General features: G+C 41.2%; 1 protein-coding gene across 2 annotated transcripts in view; it reads left to right on the top strand.

Moving 5' to 3' along the window:
* The window catches only part of CNTLN (centlein), a 327,186-nt gene that overhangs the window by 199,360 nt on the left and 104,758 nt on the right, over nucleotides 1-23,068 (top strand). For both annotated transcript variants that reach the window (XM_075931523.2, XM_075931522.2), the window contains exons 13-15: nucleotides 5,036-5,136; nucleotides 19,308-19,399; nucleotides 22,366-22,907. In XM_075931523.2, coding sequence (XP_075787638.2) covers nucleotides 5,036-5,136; nucleotides 19,308-19,399; nucleotides 22,366-22,907 — 735 coding nt within the window. The remainder of the gene's footprint in view (nucleotides 1-5,035; nucleotides 5,137-19,307; nucleotides 19,400-22,365; nucleotides 22,908-23,068) is intronic.

The following is a 23,068-nucleotide window of genomic DNA, read 5'->3' as shown; positions in this document are numbered from 1 at the left end:
CCAACTGTGGGCGCTCTGCTAATCAGCTGGGCACTCCAGCTGATCCCCGGTTCCACATTCCACTGCCCCTTTGAAGTGTCACTCCTGCCCCTCAAAGGGGCAATGCAGTGTGGAGCTGGGGATCAGCCGGGCACTCCAGCTGATCCCCGGCTCTGCATTGCATGGCCCCTTTGAAGTGCCGGAGTGGTACAAAAGCAGCAGCGCAGCATTAACGCCTGCGATTACCGCATTAATTTTTTTAACGCATTAATCCTGCCCTGTGGTAATCACAGGCATTAACACAGAGACATTGACAGCCCTAATACAAAGTCTTTCTAACCACACTCTTTTCCAGGTCCACATTTTTCATCTGGATCACAGAAACCTCCTTTCCCGCCTCCATGATAAACTGTGTTGCCCTCTATAATGTACAGGCCTGCCACTTTTGCTTGCGTATATTCCTGGAGATTTAATTAAACCTTAATCTTTAATTCTGGAGAGTCCAGAATAATTCTGGAAAGTTGGTAACACTACATAATGTATTTAAAACTCACTCAGGGTAGGTCTACGCTACCCCGCTAGTTCGAACTAGCGGGGTAATGTAGGCATACCGCACTTGCAAATGAAGCCCGGGATTTGAATTTCCCGGGCTTCATTTGCATAAGCGGGGCGCCGCCATTTTTAAAACCCCGCTCGTTCGAACCCCGTGCAGCGCGGCTACACGGGGCACGAACTAGGTAGTTCGAACTAGGAAGCCTAGTTCGAACTACCTAGTTCGTGCCCCGTGTAGCCGCGCTGCACGGGGTTCGAACGAGCGGGGTTTTAAAAATGGCGGCGCCCCGCTTATGCAAATGAAGCCCGGGAAATTCAAATCCCGGGCTTCATTTGCAAGTGCGGTATGCCTACATTACCCTCCTAGTTCGAACTAGGAGGGTAGTGTAGACATACCCTCACTCTTCTTGCCTGATGCCCTATGGCATTCCACTTTCTGAAGCCCTCCACTGGCTTCCCCTTTTCTGCCATATCAAGTTCAAGCTTCATGTGCTCTCCTACAAGACTTCTTGCCGCTCTCCCCTCCCTATTTATCTGTTTTTTAATCTTACCAGCTCATCCCCCTCATCAATCCATTTTGTATTGCTTTTCATGTCATTGCATCACTTCTCTGCTCCTCTTATCAGTCACTTTAGTGCTTTTTTTTGTGCTCCTTCCTTTGCATGTAATAGTATGTCCAATTACATCTGTAAGATTCCTGCCTTCTCTTTTTCAAATTCTGCCTCAGTCAAGTATAGTTCAAACCTTTGGGTGCTACTACAAGATAAAATAATAATTAAGAATATTAAATGCAGTGTTAAAGCTGTGCAATTTAAATTAAAAAGGTAGGAACTGGGAGACGTTAAGGTTTCTAGAACAATGTTAACTGTAGTTTTAAGTAGGGATGTTAGACAGCGATTAAGTAAGTAGTCACGTAACTGCACAGAATGGTTGTTACACAACTATTCGATAGTCCCCAGGCTCCTGCCTGCCACTCTGTCTGCTGCTCCTGCCTGCTGCTCTGCAGCAGCCTGTGTCCATGATGGGCATGAGCTCCCTGTGGACAGAAGCTGTGCCGACATCCCAGAGCGGCCTCTGTCCATGGTGAGCCTGGGCCTACCAGAGACAGAGATTGCTCCTCCTCTGCTCCCCTCCCTCACTGCTCTGTCTGATAGAGGCAGCAGCACTGGGGGAAGGGTGAGTATGGAGGCTGCTCCTCAGGGCTGGCACACAGGGAGAACTAGCTTGAAAGCTGGCTTCTGCCTGACCCTCTCACCTTCGAGCTGCAGTAGTGCGGGGATGGGGGATGGCTTTATGGATCCAGTGCTCGTGGGGAGACGACTTAAAAGTCAGCTCCCCATGGCACTAGCTCCCACTCTACCCCCTTTGCCACTCCATGCTGCTTCCTCTGATACAGAGGCAGCAAGTGGGAGAAAATGTGTGTAGTCAATAATATTAACCGATAAGCCTAGGCTTATCAGTTAATTAAGTGCTCGACTACACACTGACATCCCTAGTTTTGAGCATCCTATATATATATATATATATATATATATATAGGGCATAGTATATATTTAACAACTGAAACAGAATCATAGAGTAGAAAAGACTGGAAAATAGTACATATGTGTAAAATGGCGATGTTAACAATGTTATGAGATACTTAAAGCTGAACTGAAAAGTCAAAAAAGAAATTTCGTCTTACCACTACTGTTTTTTCATAGATTTTTAAAGTAATTTTTCTTTTGTCCGGTTTTAATATGAATACTGTTAGGTTCTCAGGTTAGAGATTTACTGTGGGTTTTTTTTCATTTAGTGTTTTTTAAATCAAAGATTAGAATTTGTGGAATACTACAGAAATATAGAAACAATTGTGGAAGGATCCTGAAGTTGTAGAGCCTATTATTTTATTGCCACAGTCACAATGGGCCTTACATTTCTGCCATATTCAAAACCAACAATTCTTTTGGAATATGTTCAGCTTTGACAATTATTCACTGCTGATGTTGGTGGAAGCTGAAGAAGGTATAGGTTGATGTTGAGAGCTCTTCTTTCACATTTCAAATTACAATCATATAGAATTAGTGCAGAAAAATTCTTCAGAGTGCCTTCCCACTATTGAAGACTCTTCAAATGGACAGCCTCTTAGCTTCTGTTTGTGCTGTGGATCTTTTGAGTCTATAAATACCCTGCCCTTTGCTCTCCACTAGTTCAGTGAAACAGAAGCTTTCCACACACACACAAAATGGCCTTTGAGATAGTAGCAAACCTCAATGTTTCACTGTTCCACATTTTGATTTCTTAATTGAAAATATTTCAAACAATCCAATATATCTGTATTTATACTTTTCTAAGATTGCCACAGCATCTATTAGCTTCTCTTTCAAAATAACAGTGGGATCTCTTAGTTACAATATCTGAGCTTTGAGACTGCTTTCCTTTCTCTACAGTCACAGTAGATTTGTATTCTGCATTATTCCACAGCATATTCTTGATCTCTGGAATGAAAAGATTGCAGAAGCAGTACAGTCATCCCTGGATGAGGGGAGAAGTGCATTATGTCACTAGAATCACTTTGGTCAATCTAGAATCAATGTGAATGGGCTTTGAAGAGAATTCTGTCCAAACTTCACTGGAGTGTGTTTGCTGTGATATGGAGCTTTGAAACAGGGACTGGGGGGAATAGTTTGACAGAAGATCCTGCATTGAGAACCCTTAGAAAATAATCGATGAACCTTCTTTAGAGCAAGGAGGAAGAAAATAAACAGGATATAGTTAGGTTTGCATATTACATTTGCAAGCATGTTAAAAAGTATTTGTGTACAGCTCTTAAATAGATTTTGGGTCAGGAGTTTCAGAGGGGTAGCCGTGTTAGTCTGTATCTGTAAAAACTGAGAGGAGTACTGTGGCACCTTAGGGTATGTCTAGACTACATGGCTCCGTCGACAGAGCCATGTAAACTAGTTTACCCTACATAGTCAATGAAGTGGGGATTTAAATAATTCCCGCTTCATTAAAATAAAAATGGCTGCTGCACTATGCCAACAATCAGCTGATCCGGCACAGCGTGGCAGTCTAGATGTGGATTGGTCGACAAGGGAAGCCTTTGTTGACCGCTCCTGTAAACCTCGTTTCACGAGGCATAAGGGAGTGATCCACAAAGGCTTCCCTTGTAGACCGATCCGCGTCTAGACTGCTGCGCTGTGCCGATCAGCTGATTGTCGGCACAGTGCGGTGGCCATTTTTATTTTAATGAAGTGGGGATTATTTAAATACCCGTTTCATTGACTATGTCGGGTAAACTAGTTTACATGGCTCCGTCAACAGAGTCATGTAGTCTAGATATACCCTTAGAGACTATTAGATTTATTAGATCATAAGCTTTTGTGGGTAAAATCCACTTCATCAGATGATGAAGGCTTTACCCATGAAAGCTTATGCCCTAATAAATTTGTTAGTGTCTAAGCCTTGGTATACTTTTACCCTCCCCCCTCCATTTTGAAATAATAAGCAGAGTGTCCACACTACCAAACCCAGTTATTTTGAAATAATGGGCTGCTTATTTTGAAATGTGTACTCCTGCTTTCCTAGGCGAATAACACTTAGTTTGAAATAGTTATTTCAAAATAGCATTAATGTGGATGCTCTGCTGTTGCTATTTCAAAATAACTAATCCCCAGAGTAATTCGAAGTAATTAGTCCCCAGTGCTTCTTCTGATTCTATGTCGAGGTAGTGTGTCCACTTCTGTGTCGAGGTAGTGTGTTTTCTACTACTCAGTTATCAACAGTTTTGGAACAGTTGGCATGGAGACCAAGGGAGCTGCTTCAGTTTAAGACTTCTTCTTCCCAGGACAATGATTCATGCTCTGGGTCTACTCTGTCTAGTTAGGCCTTTAAATGATGGTATAAAGGTATTTGTCTGCAAACCATCATGATAAAAACTGTTAGTGGTATTTACTTTCTTGTCATTCTCATTCTTTGATATTCAATGTTGAATGTATTATATACCAGTAATGTAAAGATTATCCATGAGGTTTTTCCATCATTTCTGCCATTTTTCATAAAATCTATTACTAAGCAAATAGAAGAGTTTGAAAATGTGACATTGTAGTAGGGGACTGTTGTATTTATTCAGTCTTTTCCAGGAGATAAGGCTAAGCAGAAATGATTGACAACATTCTGTATCTTCAGATAATTTACACATTAAGAAATCTCCTCTGTGCCAACTGAATGGAGATATGATTTGTGCCTCCCAAAATTTGTGGCCCTGAGTAAGTGTTGTAACAATATAATCATGGGCACTAGATATGGAAAAGGCCTATATTATTTCATCTAAACCATTCCCCTGCCAGTGGCGGGAACAATTCTACATTCTAAAACAATAGCATCTATATTTAAATCACATATGCCACCTTGCCAGTAATATTTATTTTGAAACATTTTTCATTTAATATTGATTCATGTTTTATTAGGATATGCTTAGCTGTTTCTCTGTTCCTTCTTATTTGCCTATGCTATTTTGTAGATTGAATCTTGAAGAGGAATTAGATCAGATGAAAGTATGTAGATCCATGGATAAAGCTACAATACAAGACCTGAATCTGTGTCTGCAACAAGAAAGGGAAGGTAAAAATATGATATAATATTCTATTATGCTGAAAATATTTTATTTGATGGGTTTTCTTTTATCACAAGAACATTTTTTAAAATTTCTGATTTGGAATTCTCCCAACACAAATATATATAAACTACAGTTACACTTTTTTTAGCTCTCTACATGATTCATAAATTAGTAATCATTCATCCTAAAAGGAGATAGGATTTACAAAACTTTGTAACCTCTGAAAATTCAAGTGGTGTGGTGTCCAGATCCAAATGCTATAAAAACTGCAAGTTCAGATTCAGAATGTTTATGTTATCTCTAATAACCAAATAAATTTGGACATGACCCAAAATAGTGGAAATGCATGAAAATCATAGAATACTAGAACTGAAAGGGACGTCGAGGTCATCAAGTTCAGTCCCCTACCCTCATGGCAGGACCAAGCACCATCTAGATAGATGACTATCCAACCTGCTCTTAATGTCTAGCCTGCTCTTAAATATCTCCAATGATGGAGATTCCATGATCTCCATAGGCAATTTATTCTAGTGCTTAACCACTCTGACAGTTTTCCTAATTTCCACCCTAAACCTTCCTTGCTGCACTTTAAGCCCACTGCTTTTTGTCCTATCAGAGGTCAGTGAGAACTATTTTTCTCTCTCCTTGTAACATCCTTTAGGTACTTGAAAGTTGCTATCAAGTCCCCTCTCAGTCTTCTCTTTTCCAAACTAAACAAGCCCAGTTCTTTCAGTCTTCCCTCATAGGTCATGTTTTCTGGACCTTTAATAATTATTGTTGCTCCTCTCTGTATCTTTTCCTATTTCTCCACATTTTTCTTGAAATGCGGTGGCCAGAACTGAATACAATAGTACAGATGAGCTCTAAACAGCGTAGAGAGTAGCAGAATAATTACTTCTCCTGTCTTTCTTACAACACTCCTGCTCATGCATCCCAGAATCATGTTTACTCTTTACAGGAATGTCATATTGTTGACTCATATTTAGTTTGTGATCCACTGTGACCCCTAAATCCTTTTCTGCAGTACTCCTTCCTAGACGGTCCCTTCCCATTCTGTATGTATGAAACTGATTGTTCCTTCCTAAATGGTTCCTTCCTTGCTGCTTTACTTGAAATGTCTGGGGACTACACCAAAGTTCAAGAGAACCATTTTAGTCCAACTGGGAATTGCTTTTCTAAAAGGTTCCCGATGCTCAGCAGAACCGGTAGGGATATCCTCGGGTGTAAGTGTGAAGAATTCCATTGTTGGGGAACTGCAGTATTGGTGAGAAGCCTTATCTCCCCCCCCCCCTTTTTCTCTGGTGTTGGCTGCTTTCTATTTCCATTTCTGTAGAAATGTTGGCCAGCTTGGTAAAATAAAATAAATTAACATTCTTTCAAAAATGTATGTTTTACATCTAGTTCCAAAAAAATCTGTGAAAGCATCCGGCTGCTAAAAATAGCAAGTGGTTGGATTCTCACTTACTGTTCATTAGTTACTATTTATAAAACAAACCAACCAAACAAAAAAAACCTAACAACCCCAGACAGGGTGTGTTGATTTAAATTGCCAAGTAGAAAGCCTTGTTTTAAAGATTTGATTCATTTTAAACAACGTTTCCATTTGTATTTCAGCTATTTTTTTAAATAATTGCATTCTCATTGCATTCTCACTCACCTTGTTTTTTTCCAGTTTTAGTCTACTTTCAAACAGAACCAGGAATAGAAAGGTAGCCGATAGTTAGGAATGAGCTGGATGAAAGCTGAGAAATAACTGTCACTTTCTTAAAAAAATTCAGATATTGGGAATCTTAAAGGCTCTTAAAGTATTTAAACACTTAAATGAGCCCTAAATCTTTATAAAATAAAACTTCTTTATTTTATTACATACATATTACTCTCTCCTTAAAGAAAATGTTTCCTCAACTATGCATAGGCTATGCATATACATTGGTCACTTGTGCTTCTGAAGTGATTGAAGACAAAAAGGTTAAACACAGTTGAGTTGTGTGGATATCAAGTTTAATTGCATTTCCTATCAATTGTTGCTTACCTGAACACTATAAATATTAATATTTTTTCTAGAAATAAGTAGCTGGCTGAAATCCAAGGATATATTTTAAGTAAAAAGTCTCATTAGTGTGTCAGAATGAATTTATTCCAGCCTTCTGAAGGTAATGTTTACCATTTCAGTTTCAAAAATGACTCGCTCATCCATGCTGCAATGATGAGCTGCTTCTCTTGTGTTCCTCCTGCACACTTTAGAAGATGCAGAGCTGGAGAGAACCTGATGTCATAGACAATTTTAATAAATCTTTTGTTTGAACAAGTTGGAGCATGTTACAATTGAAAACTTGATGTGTATAAAGTTTCTTATACCACCTTAACTTTAATGTACAAGAATGGACAGATTTTACAGTGACCATAAGGAGAGGGTAGGGGCCCTACCCTTCTAGAGATTCTTAGTGAGGGTTTGCAAAGACCAGGAGTGAGCAAGAGAGCCTCTGTTGGCTGAATCCGGCCTGCCAAGCCGGTTGATCTGACCCGCAGCTGCCCTGCTGCTATCCCTCTCCCAAGCCAATCGAGACCTGGTGACTGGGGAGCACGCAAAGTCTCTTTTCCCCACCAGAGGCTGTTCAGAACAGCTGGCAGTTCTTTCTAGGCACTGGAGGGTAGGGCACAAAAACTTGACACACTCCCTCACCCCCAGGCCAATCAGGGTCTGTGGGCAAGGGAGTACGGGAAGTGTCCTAGCCCTGCCCCTTCCGCCCGAGGCTCCTCCCCTTCTGGGGTGATCTGGGGTTACTTCAAAGATGTGTAAAGTGGGCCCCTCCTTCTAAAATTAGTGCCACCGCTGGTCAAGACACACAATGGTTATTTTTGGTTAAAACCCAACAAGTATTTTCAGATTGACTCAGATGCACAGCCATACAGTCCGTAGTTGAATGCAACTAAGTCTATTAAAGTGTAGAAATGAATCCTGTTAAGCTTAGAACCAAGAAGTTATTGTTTAGTTGTTAGGACAGAAGCCTTGAGGGATACTTATAGATACTTCTGTTTTTGGTTGGTTGGTCGAAGGGTTTTCCCTGTCTTTTTTTAGGGTTTAAACTACCTATAGAAAATATCCATCTACATGTGTTTTTCAGTTTTCTGTTTTGTTTGGGAAAAAACCTTTTTAATAAGTTCATAACCCTGAAATCCCAGATTGGAGAGAGTGATTGTGTGGGTTTTTTTGTTTTTTTGTTTTTGTCGGGAGGAGGTAGAGAAGGCACTGGTAGGAAGTTGTTTTTAAGTTTACCTGAGTCTCCTTTTGACCATCTTTCTAGATTCTCAGACTACTCCCTACTTCAGGGGTTCTCAAACTTCTTTGCCCTATGACCTCCTTTGATAACAAAAATTACTGCATGATCCCTGGAGGGGGACCAAAGCCTGAGCTGCAACACATCAAATGCATGGGGGAGCTTGAGCCCATTGCCCTGCATTAGGGAGAGGAGGGGCACAAACCTGATGCCCCAGGTATTCAGTCCAAGGCAGGAAGCCTGTAAGATGAGCCCCAACACTCACAGCTGAAGCCCTGAGCTTTAGCTTTGTCCCTTGGTGGTGTGGAGTTTGCAGACAGAAAATATAGGTCTGAAGCTGCAGATCTCCTATGTGCAGGAGGGGAACACAATTTCTGGGTGTGTGCTAAAGTGCACAGAAGCTGAGCTCTGCTACCACAGAAAGATCTGCAAATAGTAGCATTATTTTTGTACAGATTAGGAAGCAAGCTCATAGACAGCGAGCTTTCTAAGCTAAACTGGAGCGGGGAACAAAGATATATGTATTACATTTTCACACTTTGTTGGGTAAAGTGTTAGGTATTAGCATTTGGCTGCATGTGTTTCCCCAGTTGGCTTCTATGACAGATAGCTGTTAATCAGAACCTAAATTACACTACTTTTGAGAAAGTTTGAGGTGAATCTATTCAGTCATTTAGTAATTTGAATGACTTAAGTTGTTTTTAAAAATGTGGGGCTGGTGTATCGCTTTCCTCAGCTCTCTCACAGACCACTCCATTTTAACAGTTAAAACTTTCAACAGAAATAGATTTAAAATAAGCACAGTAGAAGAATTTAAATTAAGGTTTTGAATTACATTATTGAAAAACAAGCAAGTAATGATAAGCATTTTGTGTGTTTTTCTTTTTTATGTATACCATGAAACTCTAACCCTCAGTTTATATGAAAAATTGAACACACCTTTAACTATAGCAGAGGAGGGCAAGATATGTGTCGCATGCTGGATCCGGCCTATCAGCCATCTTGCTAGGACCCTCAGGCACACAGATACTGCTGTTTTAAGTGGAAGGGCTGCTACATATGGCTCTCTGCTCTGGAGGGAGGGAGAGGGTTTGTGTGATCTCCCTGCCTTCAGACCAATCCTCAGCTCCTATTAGCTGCAAACTTCCGGCCAATGGGAACTGACCCGAGCCAATCTCTCAGCTCCTATTGGCCAGAAACTACCAGCCAATAGGAGCTGAGAGATTGATCTTGGGGATGGCGCCAGAGTAAGCTTATCCCCCCATCCCAGAGCTGAGCTCCACATGGAGGGAACAGCCTGCAATTTTAAGTGATGTGGGGCTGCAACAGAAAGGGAGCCCAGCCTGTTTTGGGTATGCAGCAAGGCAGCTGGCCAGGAGATGCTTAGGGGAATGCCTCCCAGGCAAAGCCTGCCTCTGGCACCCTTGCCCCAGGTCACCATCCAAACCATCAACACCCTCCTGCCCCAGGTCACGACTAGGGATGTAATAGTGCAGTCAATTAACCAGTAAGCAAAAGCTTATAGGTTAATGATATAGACTAAACGCATTTCCCTCCTCTTCCCAACCAGTAAATTTTTTAGCAGGCTGGCCAACAGCCCGGCTCAGTTCTGACTCATGCGGGGTCCAGGATCTACCCCCACTGTGACTCTTCATTTAAAGTGTATTAGGAGCTGTGCGGGCAGGTAACCTGGCTCAGTTCCATTTTATGCGTGGTCTGGGATCTCAGACCTCCTCCCCCCAGACAGAGGCTGCTGCCACCCCGCACTGCTACCTCTTTATGGGTATGTCTACACTACAAAGTTAATTCAAACTAACGGATGTTAGTTCGAATTAACTTTGATAGGTGCTACACTAGCGCTCCGCTAGTTCGAACTTAATTCGAATTAGTGGAGCGCTTAGTTCGAACTAGGTAAACCTCATTCTACGAGGACTAAGCCTAGTTTGAACTTACTAGTTCGAATGAAGGGGTGTGTAGCCCCTTAATTCGAACTAGTGGGAGGCTAGCCCTCCCCAGCTTTCCCTGGTGGCCACTCTGGCCAACACCAGGGAAACTCTATTGCCCCCTCCCGGCCCCGGACCCCTTAAAGGGGCACGGGCTGGCTACGATGCCCGTGCCAGGTGCAAGCCTGCCAGCACCCAGCTAGCAGACCCTGCACCTGGCACGGTTCGAGCCAGCCACCTGATGCCCCCCAGCCCTCCCCCTCTTCCCGGGACCAGGCTGGTGGCTCCCGGGAGCTTGCCCGGGACCGCAAGAGGCAGGCACCCACCTGGTCTAGTGCGGACATCGTCGACCTCGTCCACAACCTCCACACTAGGCACAGGAAAGTGGCCGTTTAGGGCAGGAGAGCTGCCAGGCTGGCCACCCAGAGGCAGGTTTGCATGAAAATCAAGGGGGTCCACTGAGACCCCCGACCCTGAGCCCTGAGCTTACAATGGCTGAACTGGGTCAGACCAAAGGTCCATCTAGCCCAGTAGCCTGTCTGCCGACAGCGGCCAACCCTAGGGACCCTGGAGGGGATGGACCGACGACGGTGACCAAACCATTTGTCTCGTGCCATCCCTCTCCAGTCTTTCACAAACTTTGGGCAGGGACACCACTCCTACCCCCTGGCTAATAGCACTCCATGGACCCAACCTCCATCACTTTATCTCACTTCTCTTTAAACTCTGTTCTAGTTCTAGCTTTCACAGCCTCCTGCAGCAAGGAGTTCCACAGGTTGACTCTTTGCTTTGTGAAGAACAACTTTCTGTTACTAGTTTGAAGCCTGCTACCCATTCCTTTCCTTTGGTGTCCTCTAGTCCTTCTATTATGGGAACTAATGAAGAACTTTTCTTGATGCACCCTCTCCACCCCACTCATTCTTTTATAGACCTCTATACTATCCCCCCTCAGTCTCCTCTTTTCTAAGCTGAGAAGTCCCAGTCTCTTTAGCCTCTCTTCATATGGGACCTGTTCCATACCTCTGATCATTTTAGTTGCCCTCCTCTCTCCCACCCTCTCTCTTCCCCTCTCCCACCTCCTTTTCCCAGTCTCCCCGAATTTTGTTCAATAAAGAGAGATTCTATTTTTGACCACACGTTTTCTTTATTTTGTACATCAGGAAGGGGGGCTAGGGAAGGGTAAGTGGAAGGAGGTGAGGGAGGAATGGGGTACGAGCCCCCGATGGGGAGGACTGGGCTGGCTCTGCGGGCTTCTGGGGGTGGAAGCTCTCCTGCAGCCCCCCAATTGTCCCCTCTCCCTAGATGGCAGCCTGCGGCAAGTGCAGCCGGTCTGATGGCCGAGTGCTGTGATGTGCCCAGTGTGGGCACTCAGGGCACTCCAAGCCAGGACTGCTTTGCAAGCGGGGCACCCCTGAGAACTGTCTGTCTGGGGTGGGGTCGGGTCCCTTTAAGCACAGCCCTCGGCTAGCCTGAGGCAGCAGCTCCACGCTCTAAGTCCTCCTCTGATGCCCTGCCAGGACTGCTTCCAGCCATCCTTAACCCCGCTTCAGGGTCCACTTAATGTGGACATGCTAGTTCGAATTAGCAAAATGCTAATTTGAACTAGTTTTTTAGTCTGGATGCGTTAGTTCGAATTAGCTTAGTTCGAATTAGCGCTGTAGTGTAGACATACCCTATCAGAGGCAGCAACACAGGGTGATGAGCTGCAGGTCGACAAGAGGAGCAGGTTTTTAAACTCCCCTTGCAGACTAGCTCCCGCCTGGCACCCCTAACTCCTGCCGGCCCCGCCTCTAGTGTCTGTGGTATAGTCGACTAACTGATAAGAATTCATGAGGTTACTCGACTATTCAATTACCTGATATTTAACATCCCTAGTCACAACCCCTTCCTAGACCCTGTTCCCCTTCCTATACTCCTCTCCCAGGCCAGAAGCCTCTCCTACACCCATATGCCCTCAACCCCTGACCCTACACCTCAATCCCCTGACCCAGGTCACAATCCCCTCCTTCACCCAAACTCCCTCTGACCATCTCCTGCACCCCAGTCCCTTACCTAGTGAGCTGTTTTGCACCCAGCCTCCATCCTAGATACTGCACTGCTTCGTAAGAAAAGTGTAGCCCTTGACCACTTTCCAAAATCTTGCAGTGGCCCCCCACTAAAAATTATTGCCCATCCCTGAACTATCGAGTTAGAGAGTGACTTCAGAATAATAAATATATTTGTACATCCATAAGAAAATAAGAACGGCCATACTGGGTCAAATCAACGGTCCATCCAGCCCAGTATCCTGTCTGCCAACAGTGGCCAATACCAGATGCCCCAGAGGAAGGGAATACAACAGGTAATCCTCATGTGATCCCCTGTCACCCACCTCTAGGAACATCATTCTTACCCATTCTGGCTAATAGGCATTGATGGACCTAACCTCCATGAATCTATCTAGCTCTTTTTTGAACCCTGTTAAAGTCCTAGCCTTTACCACATCCTCCGGCAAGGAGTTCCACAGGTTGACTGTGTGCTGGGTGAAGAAAAACTTTCTTTTGTATGTTTTAAACCAGCTGTCTATCCCAAAATAGCTATTCCATGTCTTTTGAACAAACCCATTATTTTGAAATATAACAGGCTTGCTATTCTGATGCCCCTATAAACCATGTTTCACAAGGATTAAGGGATATTTAGAAAGAAGCTAATTCGAAATTAACTTGAAATAAGTTACGCTGTCTGCGTAGCTCAAACTGTGTGGCTTATTTCAAGCTCCGGGTGCAGTACAGACACACCGCTAGTGTCTCCCATTATCCTTCAAATACTGAGATAAATTAGCTAACAAATCCTATTCCTGGAACTATTCCACCTCATTTATGATGATTGTGTATCAACAAAAAAGTAAACAAAAGAAAGCCATGTTGATTATGCTCCATAAAATATGTAGAAGTAAATTATTAATAGAATATTTCTGTTTTGAAAACATAAAGTCAGATATTTTTGTCAGTGTTTTATGTGAGGGAAGTGAAATTTAAATAAACAAAGTTCCTTAGGTATTTTGACAATCCTTCTAATTTTGGTGATGCAAGCCAGTTTATCATTCATTTTCCCCTAAAGATTGTTGCTGAGCAAATGCCTTACTGCAATAGGAGCCAGTGCTTGAGCCCAGGCTAAAGCTGTGGCCTTGAAACTCCATCCCCAATGGCATAGGGAGCTGTGGGCCTGGCTGCATCACTCCAGACCTGTTCTGGCTCCAGCAGCCAGGGAGCTCCAGCCCCAGTGACAGCCAGGGAGTTCTGGGCTTGGACCGCGGAACTTGAGCCCCATCCCTCCTCCCTGGCCGGTGCTGCAGTGCTCCAGCCCCAGCTGCAGAGCCAGGGGGTTGCAAAGCTCTACCCCAGTTGAGCAGCTCTGACCGTGGTGTCCCAGCCCCAACAGTAACAGGGAAAGTGGCATCTACAGAGCCCCAGGGGCTCAGGCAGCAGTGGGGGCAGGCTGCAGCCCCAGCCGCGGATCTTCCCTGGTCCAGCAAATCTCCTTGTCCAGGACCAATCAGGTTCCAAGGGTGCCAGACCAGTGAGGTCCAACCTATAGTTCTTTTACTGCATCAGTATGTGTCTGATGACTGAGCGCTTCCTAATGGTGAAATTATATTGCTATCACTGTTGAATTACTATCCCTGTTATCACCTGAAAATCAGATGAGCTGATTTTAAATAAAATGAAGTGCTCACTTCAAAGGGCGTTTGTTCATTCTGTACTCTGTGGGACATAATTACACTTATCACGTATGACAAGTATCACTTTATAACTGACGATTGTGGATTCTATGGTGTATGAGTATTCCTAGCTCAAATTTTCACTGGGTCTGCCACACAGCATACGTAATACGCTGATATGATGAATGTAACTGCAGTTGTGGGTAGACTGAGAAGTTCTAGGCCCGGGGTGGGCAATAATTTTTGGAGGGCATGGCACTTCAGTAATGTTGGGAGTGGTCATGGGCTGGCTCTGTCCCTGGAAGAGCGGGGCCTCAGGCAGAAGGAGCAGGGCAGAGGGGGTGGTTCCCTCTAGGCACTACATGCTCCTAGCGGGCGAGGTGGAGACTTCACATGCTCCCCTGCAAGGCAGGGGAGCACGTGTAGTCTCTCACCCACTCTCTGCCCTGCCAGAGGAGCACAGTGCCTAGAGGGAACCACCAGCCGTTTTGCACCCACCCCTGGTGAGGGAGAGGAGAGACTTCATGCACACCCTGCCCAGGCTTCGATTGTCCTGGGAGCGGGGGTATGGCAGGGCAGGATGTGCAATGCCTTGAGGTAACCACCAGCCATTATGAACAGCTGGTGGTTCCTTCTAGGAATTGCATGCCCCTGGTAGTGGGAGGAGACTTTATGTGCAACCTTGCCTGATTGTCCTGGGGACAGGAGTGCGGCAAGGCGAGCCACAGGCCGGATCAAATGGCTGGCAGTTCTCTCCAGGCATTGCGGAAGGGTGGGGTGAGGGCAGAAGACTTTGCACACACTCCCCATTCTCACCCCCAGGCTCCAATAGGCGATTCCCTCTAGGTGCCACATACCCCTGGTGGGAAGAAGAGAGTTTTCACGCTCTCCCACCAACAGGTCCCAATTGGCCAGGGGGCGGAGGCGTGGCAGAGTGGGGAATGGCTTGGATGTAGCCTGCAGGCCGAATCTTGCCCACCTTTCTTCTAGGCAGCGCTTTCTTTCATGGCCATGCTATTTCCAGTGGTTATTTTCAATTAATCATTATGTAACAACACAGGGACGGAATAAACAATGTTTTTGTTTATTAGAGATGACAGTGCATCAGTAGCCTGTCGCTTCTCTCTAATGTTTGTTGCTACTGATTTCTGTAGTAATCCTTAATTTGTGCAAATAATTTTTCCAACAATCTTCTAGCAGTTTTATGGATTCTGTGTATGTAACCCTTTTTATGGCTATTAGTGTAATATTTATTTTAATATATTTAACTTCGTAATAAACATTTGTGCTTTGATCAGTATCTTGGGCTATGGAAAAATCACCTTATTTTTAGTGAAATGCACTAAATATTGACTTAAAAGCTACAGGAGACATTCAAATGAGTGAATATTTAGAAAAAAGATTAAAAGTATTTACATATGATATTTGTGTGTTACTTAACAATGTTGTAAATATATGCAGTACCACTGTGCTCAGAGACTGTACTTGGAAATAACAAGGGAACTAGCAGATTAATATCAAGGTAAAGGTACATATTCCCTAGATGCATAGTTCTACCTTTTCAGCTTTTATTATCTTTAGAATTGTGCTCCATTTATTTCATGAATACAGAAGTTTTAATTGGCTATGACATCTTCCAAAGACAAAAGAAGGTTCTAATTCACTCTAACAAACTTATTAGTCACTGTTTATATCAAGAGGATTGCTAATCTACAGAGAATAATGCTGTTTTCTTCTACTCCTGCTTTGTTTAGAAATCAAAAGTTTTTAACTGACCTGCAGTGTTTGCAAGTGGTTTAAAATGATATTTCCAGAGCAAACCAAATGCAGACATTTTCACCTTAAGTGTAATTCTTTCAGTTAGTGTAGAAAAAATCCTAAATATTTAACTCGCATTTCTACAATTGGGTTCTTCTGTTTTCAACATTACTTTATACCTACCATAAGGAAGTTATTCCAAGATTTACTATTATTCTTTATGAACCACTGAAGAATGATAATTTAGCACCTTTTTGTTCGGATTCCCCTTACATATGAACAAGGGAATGGATATACTGGGTCAGGCCAAAAGTACATCTAGCCCAGTATCCAATCTTCTAGTAGTCATCAATGCCAGGTGCCCCAGAGGGAATGAACAGAACAGGTAAACATCAAATGATCCAGTCCCCGTTGCTCATTCACAGCTTCTGGCAAATAGACTAACGGGACACCATTCCTTCCCATCCTGGCTAATAGCCATTGATGGACCTATTTTCCATGAACTAATCTAGTTCTTTTTTATTGAACCCTGTTATAGGCTTGGCCTCCACAACATCCTCTGGCAAAGAGTTCCAAAGGTTGACTGTGTGTTGTGTGAAGAAATACTTCCTTTTGTTTTTTTTTAAACCTGCTACCTATTGGACTCATTGTTCTTGTGTTATGAGAAGGAATCAATAGCACTTCTTTATCTACTTTCTCTACACCCGTTATTTTATAGATCTCTGTCATATTAGCTCTTTACTCATCTTTTTTCCAAGTGAAGAAATCCCAGGTTTATTAAACCTCATATGGAAGCCATTCCATAAGCTTCATAATTTTGTTGCCTTTTTCTGAAACTTTTCCCATTCCAATTCTTTTTTGAGATGGGGCAACTACATCTGCACAGAATATTCAAGATGTGGCCATGCCATAGATATAGCAAGAGGCAATATGATATTTTATGTCTTTTATCTGTCTTTCATAATAATTTCCAAAATTCTGTTTATTGTTTTGATTGCTGTTGCATATTAAGTAGATGTTTTCAGAGAACTATCCACAATGACTCCAAGATCTCTTTGATGAGTGGTAATAGTTAATTTAGACCCCATCATTATATATATCAGGTTGGAATTATGTTTTCCAAGTGCATTACTTTGCATTTATCAATATTACATTTCATCTCCCATTTTGTTGCTCAGTCATCCAGTTTTGGAAAATTCTTTTTGTAGTTCTTCATAGTCCGTCTGGGACATAAATATCTTGAGTAGTTTTGTATCATCTTCAGATTTTACCTCCTCACTGTTTACCCCTTTCTCAGATCATTCAGATTATTTATAAATATGTTTAATAGGACTGGTCCTAGAACAGTCCCCTGAGGGACACCACCATTATGAAAACTGACCATTTATACCTAGCCTTTGTTTCCTATTGTTAAACCAGTTACCAAAGCCATGAGTGGATGTTTCCTTTTATCCTATAGCAGCTTACTTTGCTTAAGAACTTTTGGTTAATGACTTTGTCAATAGCAGGGGGCCCAAATTCCCAGCCAGTAGGCCATCCCCATCCAGAGAGATTGTGCAATTTGGCCCGGGACTCCCAGCGGGCTGAGGGGGGCCTGTCTGTTACCAGCCCCCAAACCCTGTCCCTTCCCACCATCACCCTACCATCTTCTCTTCCCCCTGTGGCTCCTTTCACCAAAGAGCAAGAGGAGCACACTGGACGAGTGCACTTGCTCCATTTCCCCATGGCTCCTACTGTCACAGGGAGTGTGTAGGGGAAAGGGGAATGCAACTGTATGTCGCCAGGTCCTCCCTGTGATTCCTGAGAGATGGAGTGCCATGGGGGGGCAGAGCGTGGGGCGATGGGAGGAAGGTGCAGGGCCTGGGGGCCCGTAATGGACAGGCCTCCCCCCACGGTCTGCCAGGAGTCCTGGGCCAGATTGTGCAATTGCTCCCAAATGGGAGTTTGAGACACCTGATGAAGAATTTTCTGAAAATCAAAATATACTAGATCCACTGGATCCCTCTTCTCCACATGCTTGTTGACTCCATCAAAGAATTCTAGTAGGTTGGTGAGGCAAGATTTTCTTTGACAAAAAATATGTTGACTCTTCCCCAACAAATTACTGTCCTGTATATGTGTGATAATATTGTTCTTTGCGATAGTTTCCACCAGTATGCAAGTACCGAAGTCAGGCTTACTGGCCTGTAAGATCACCTTTTAAAAACTGACGTCAGATTAGCTATCTTCCTGTCATTTGGTACAGAAGCTGATTTAAATGGTAGATTACAGCTAGTAGTTCTGTAGTTTCATATTTGAGTTCCTTCAGAACTCTGGGGGAAAAATGCCACCTGGTCTTGGTGACTTATGGCTGTTTAATTTATCAGTTTATCCTTTTGACTTAGGACTGTTTAATGTATCGGTTTGTTTCAAAATGGCCTCTAATGACATCTGAGTTTGGGACAGATTTGTCACCTAAAAAGAATGGCTCAGGTTTGGGAAACCATACCTTCAGCCATGAAGACCAATACAAAACATTCATTTATTTTCTCAGCGTGGCTTTATTGTCTTTGAGTGCTTTTTTAGCATTTCGATTGTCTAGTGACACATCTGGTTGTTTAATATTCTACATGCTTCTGATGTACTTAACATTTTTCTTGCTTTTACTTCTTGAGTCTTTGGCTAATAGTTCTTCAAATTCTGTTTTGGTCCTCCTAATTATATCTTTACACATCATTTGCCAGAGTTTTATTTCATTAGGATTTAACTTCTACTTTCTAAATGATGCCTTTTTGTCTTTCACTGCTTCTTTTACTGAGTTGTTACAATATTATTAATATTTTCATTTAGAAGGTATGTTTTCTTTAAGAACATTTTTTAAACTAGTACTTATTTTGTGGGAATTTTAGTAACTGAAGTGTGGCCTTTGAGTGGTAACTAGAGTCAAGTTTATTCTGGCTACTTTATGGCTTTGTAATTGTTATGAATTCACAACATTACAACTGAATGATGTGTGTGCTTTATCCTGTAAAACACATGATCTTTCATTTAACAAAAAGGGGTTTAAAGTTTCAGTTCATCCTAATTCTGTTACTGTTTGCTTTGTTCACCAATCTCTCTGATCTTCCTGGCAGGGGACAAGACCTTGAGAACAAAATTGGTAGTGACTGTGTAGATAAAAAGGCAATGAATTCTGCTTTTAAGGCATATAGGGAATAGTCTATAAAAGAATGAAAATGGGAATAAAAGTACAGCATCTTTAACCTGCAGATCTATTGTACCTTTGAAAGTCTTGTACTGTGGGGGAAAAACATACTGTGATGCTACATAGATTCATAATTATATGACATAATACTTTGAAAAGAGGTCATTATTTAGAGACTGACCAAAAAGGCTTGACAAGAAAATATACCAGGTTATTGATAATTGAGAAACTAAAGAACGCATCTTCTTAAAATATTTAAGTGTTGTTTTAATGAGGATATATATGTCACAATCTTTTATTAATTCTCTTGTAGAGCTACTCTTCAGACTTGGTGAAGATGATGGGGTCAAAAACATTACTCCAAAGAAGAATGTGAAAGAAATTTCAGATGAGACATTACAGAAGGTACAATACCAAGCCCAGCAAGTTAAATCTAAATTTTAACATAAAGGATCATATGTTAAAGTCTGAACACATGAACTGAAGCTCTGTGTTTCATTTTTAATTTCCTTTCATAATTCGAAAACATTCACTGCCAAAGTTATGTCAAAAATCAATGTTAGTACAGTAGTTATTGACGCATCAGGTGAGATAAATGCTGTTAATGTCAGAGCAAATTAAAAATGTATTTAAAGACAAAATGCAGTGCAAAAAACCAACAGATTATCTAAGTTAAAATAGCAACATATGCTTACTGTTCACAGCTTTTGAGTTCTGAAATCTTTATTTTCTTTTGCCAAAGTTTATTTAACTGTCCACAGTATCAGATGTGAATTCACACAGCTTTTTTGCTAGAGAATCACATTTGTATATAATACTGATTTGGTAGTAAATTCACTTCTTATATTTTTAAGCTTTAAAACAATATTGTATATAAAAAGTTCTTAAATATGTAACCTCTCTCTAAAAATGGTACCGTGTGTGTGTGTGTGTGTGTGTGTGTGTGTGTGTGTGTGTGTGTGTATGGTACCGTGTCTATATATAAGCCTACTTATATATATATATATATATATATATATAGTAGGCTTATTGGTTTAACAGATAAACTGTATATTTAAAAGAAAATCCAACTTACTATACTCTATTTTTCACATTTTATTTGTACAGTAATAAGGTATTACTACAGTTTCTCTAGTGATATTTTTACTTTGCATAAATAGTTTTGTGTGTTACAGGTGTTCACTTAAAAGGTCACAGTTGTATTTTACCATATGTTTTTGTTTGGCGCAAAGAAAATGCATTTTTCAGATAGGCCTATGCCTTTAGTATGTCATTTGGCCTAATTATATCATTGTGGTTGATTAAACCTTGAAGATCATTCTTAAATTGAATAAACACAAATATGTAACTTAAAATGTCAGTATGGCTATTTCTATTTTTCTTTTAGTTGTGAATTAATTTGTAGGAAGTACAGTAATTTACAGCAGATGACGTGATTGCACCTACTTGTAACACTTGCCATATGGTCAGGTAATGAAGGCTGTCATCTCGTTATTACTGAATGACAAACATCATGTTAAAATAATAACATGCAGAACAGGAAATGCTCACATTCATTTATCTTAAGGCAGAGTGAGTAATTGAAATAATTTGAGCACTACAGTCTAGGATTTCACACAGTTTATGCTAGGTTATTATTTATATTTCAGAACTATCATTTGTTTCCTAGGTACTGTATAATTTTTTATCTCCATGGATATATAGTGTTGAGATAGTATTTTAGGTTGTACACTCCGAAGATATTTGTTGTTTCCTTTCAACTGTCATAAGTGATTTTAAATGACAATGAATATAAAAGGTGTTTTAAAGAACGCAGAAATAAGGACAGCTCAAGTTGGAAGGGTTAAATGCACAATGAGTGAATAAAGAGTACCATACTGACTTTTAACCACTGGAGGTGTGGGATCAAATTCTAATCTTAATCATATATACAGTGGGTAAAATCTTAGCTTCATGGAAGTCAATAGCAAAATTCCCTTGGATTCCAGTAGATTCAGGGTTTCACCCAATGAGTTAATGCTGTCAGAGACTAATTCTTTGTTCACTGTAAAGCTGCTATATGTTTTGTTCCAGGGAGGTGCAGGTATTCAGTGGATAAGTATAGAAGATCTGATTTCAAACTCATTGGAAAAATATATTAGGATGTTTGAACCTCACTATTCCTAATTTAACAAGTGTACTCAGACCCTTTACTGTCATTTGAACTAAATTAATCTGTCACACCAAATAATTCTATACAATTTAAAACTATTACCAACTTTCAACATAATAGTGTCTATTGGTACTTCTAATATTTCTTCAGAAATACAGTTCAGTTTAAAAGTTTTAACATTTAATACTATTTTGGGCATTCCACACTCTTGCTAATATCCTATAAAATGGGTATCTAAAGTCTGCTAAATTCTGCTATAGGTACCTGATTTTCCAAAGAGCTGAGCACTCAGCAGCTCCCACCGAAAACAGAGTGGAGAAAGAACTGTGGTACATCAGTTCTTAGGTAAATGACAGAGATTTTTTCCAGTGACATATCAGCACAAGTTGCATTGATTTTTTCAAAAGACACTTACTTAGGCACTTTGGAAAAATCTTACCTGAGTAACTGTTCCCTTTTAGGGGCCTACTTCAAATTAGATGATGATCACTGCTGAATAATGGGCCGGAAGGACAGTAAGAATCAATTATCAGAGGAAATTTTGAGTTTGTTTAGATATTATAGTTCATCAGCAACCAAACACATGCATCATTTGGGCATAGCTAGCTTTTAGGTATGAATGAAAATGCTTTCTCAAATAGCATTTGGCAAGCTTGTAAAGAGGTTTCAGTGGGATTGTCCGGATTTTCCTTTGCTGCAAACAGAAAAGTTCCCAGTTTTCATTTTCTTTAGACCCTAACTTCTATTAAAATTTCTGGTTGTTTTTGAAAGGATATATTTACTTTTTTTTAAATAAGCACATCAAAGAGTTTAATTATTTAAATACATTATGCTAAATTATTTGTTCTGAATATAGTTTTTCTGAAAACTTTGTTCAGATTGAATTAGTATGTATAACCAAATCAGTACTGATCTCAGAACGCATAAGCAAGGTTTATTAGCATACTTAGACTTCTGAGTCACTTTGTCTGGAATTTTAACTCCTTTTACCATCTGCCCTTTGCTCAACAGATGTATTATTGCAGTTAGAATGTATTCATCTACACTGCTTTAGAATTATTTTTGAATTAGGCACTTTAGATTACTTTTGTCCTTGTGCTGAATGGAATTTTATTTTCATAAAATAAATCGGATTTGAAGACATAATGTTTTGGTTTTGTTCTATTTAAAAGGTTAAACACAAAGTGTAATGTTTCATTCTAAAATTCAATTTTATTAGGTGTGCCAATTGGAAAAGAGATTCAAAACTCTCGAAAGGGAATCAAAGAAGCTGAAAGAAGTAAACAGACAGTTAACCAAAGATAAAAATGATCTGAAAGCCTCTATAAAATGTCAAAAAGAAGATGCAGATAGAAGAGAGAGAGAGTTAGAGCTGCTCCTGAAGAAGATTAAAGAAATAAAAAAAAACAAAGCAGATCTTCAGTTAGTTATTGATGAGCTGGAAAGAAAAGTTGCCACCCTGAAGAGGGAAGTAGTAGACGCTAACATGTTGAAAAATGAAAATGAAGATCTGCTACATCAAGTGCAGCAATTGAAAAATTCACTGGACAAAGCCAAAGCAGTGGCTACCATGGCTAATGAAGGAGCAAACCATGGGCAATGTAATTGTAAGACAGCAGGCACCAAGGTTAAATTAAAAACAACGAAGAAAAAGAGCTCTCTGGGACGTCACCAGGCTTTTCTCAATCAGTCCATCAAGGTTATGAGCAAATTATTTGAGAACTTCAATAAGGATGGCTGGGAGGATATGAGTGAAAGCAGGTACGGCTCTCATTAACTTAGCTCTATAGAGGGGACACAGTGCATATGTAAAGCACTAGCAAATGGAGATTGAATTTCAACTACTGTCGATTTGGTATTCAGAAAAAATACTGTCAGATCTTTTGAAATATCTTGGGAGGTCTTGTTCTGAGCTTATTGAC

The sequence above is a fragment of the Pelodiscus sinensis genome, chromosome 6 (genome assembly GCF_052426305.1).
Source record: "Pelodiscus sinensis isolate ZL-2025 chromosome 6, ASM5242630v1, whole genome shotgun sequence".
NCBI classification, from domain to species: domain Eukaryota; kingdom Metazoa; phylum Chordata; order Testudines; family Trionychidae; genus Pelodiscus; species Pelodiscus sinensis.
Note: the sequence above shows the minus strand (reverse complement) of the source record. Positions and strands in the feature narration are given on the sequence as shown.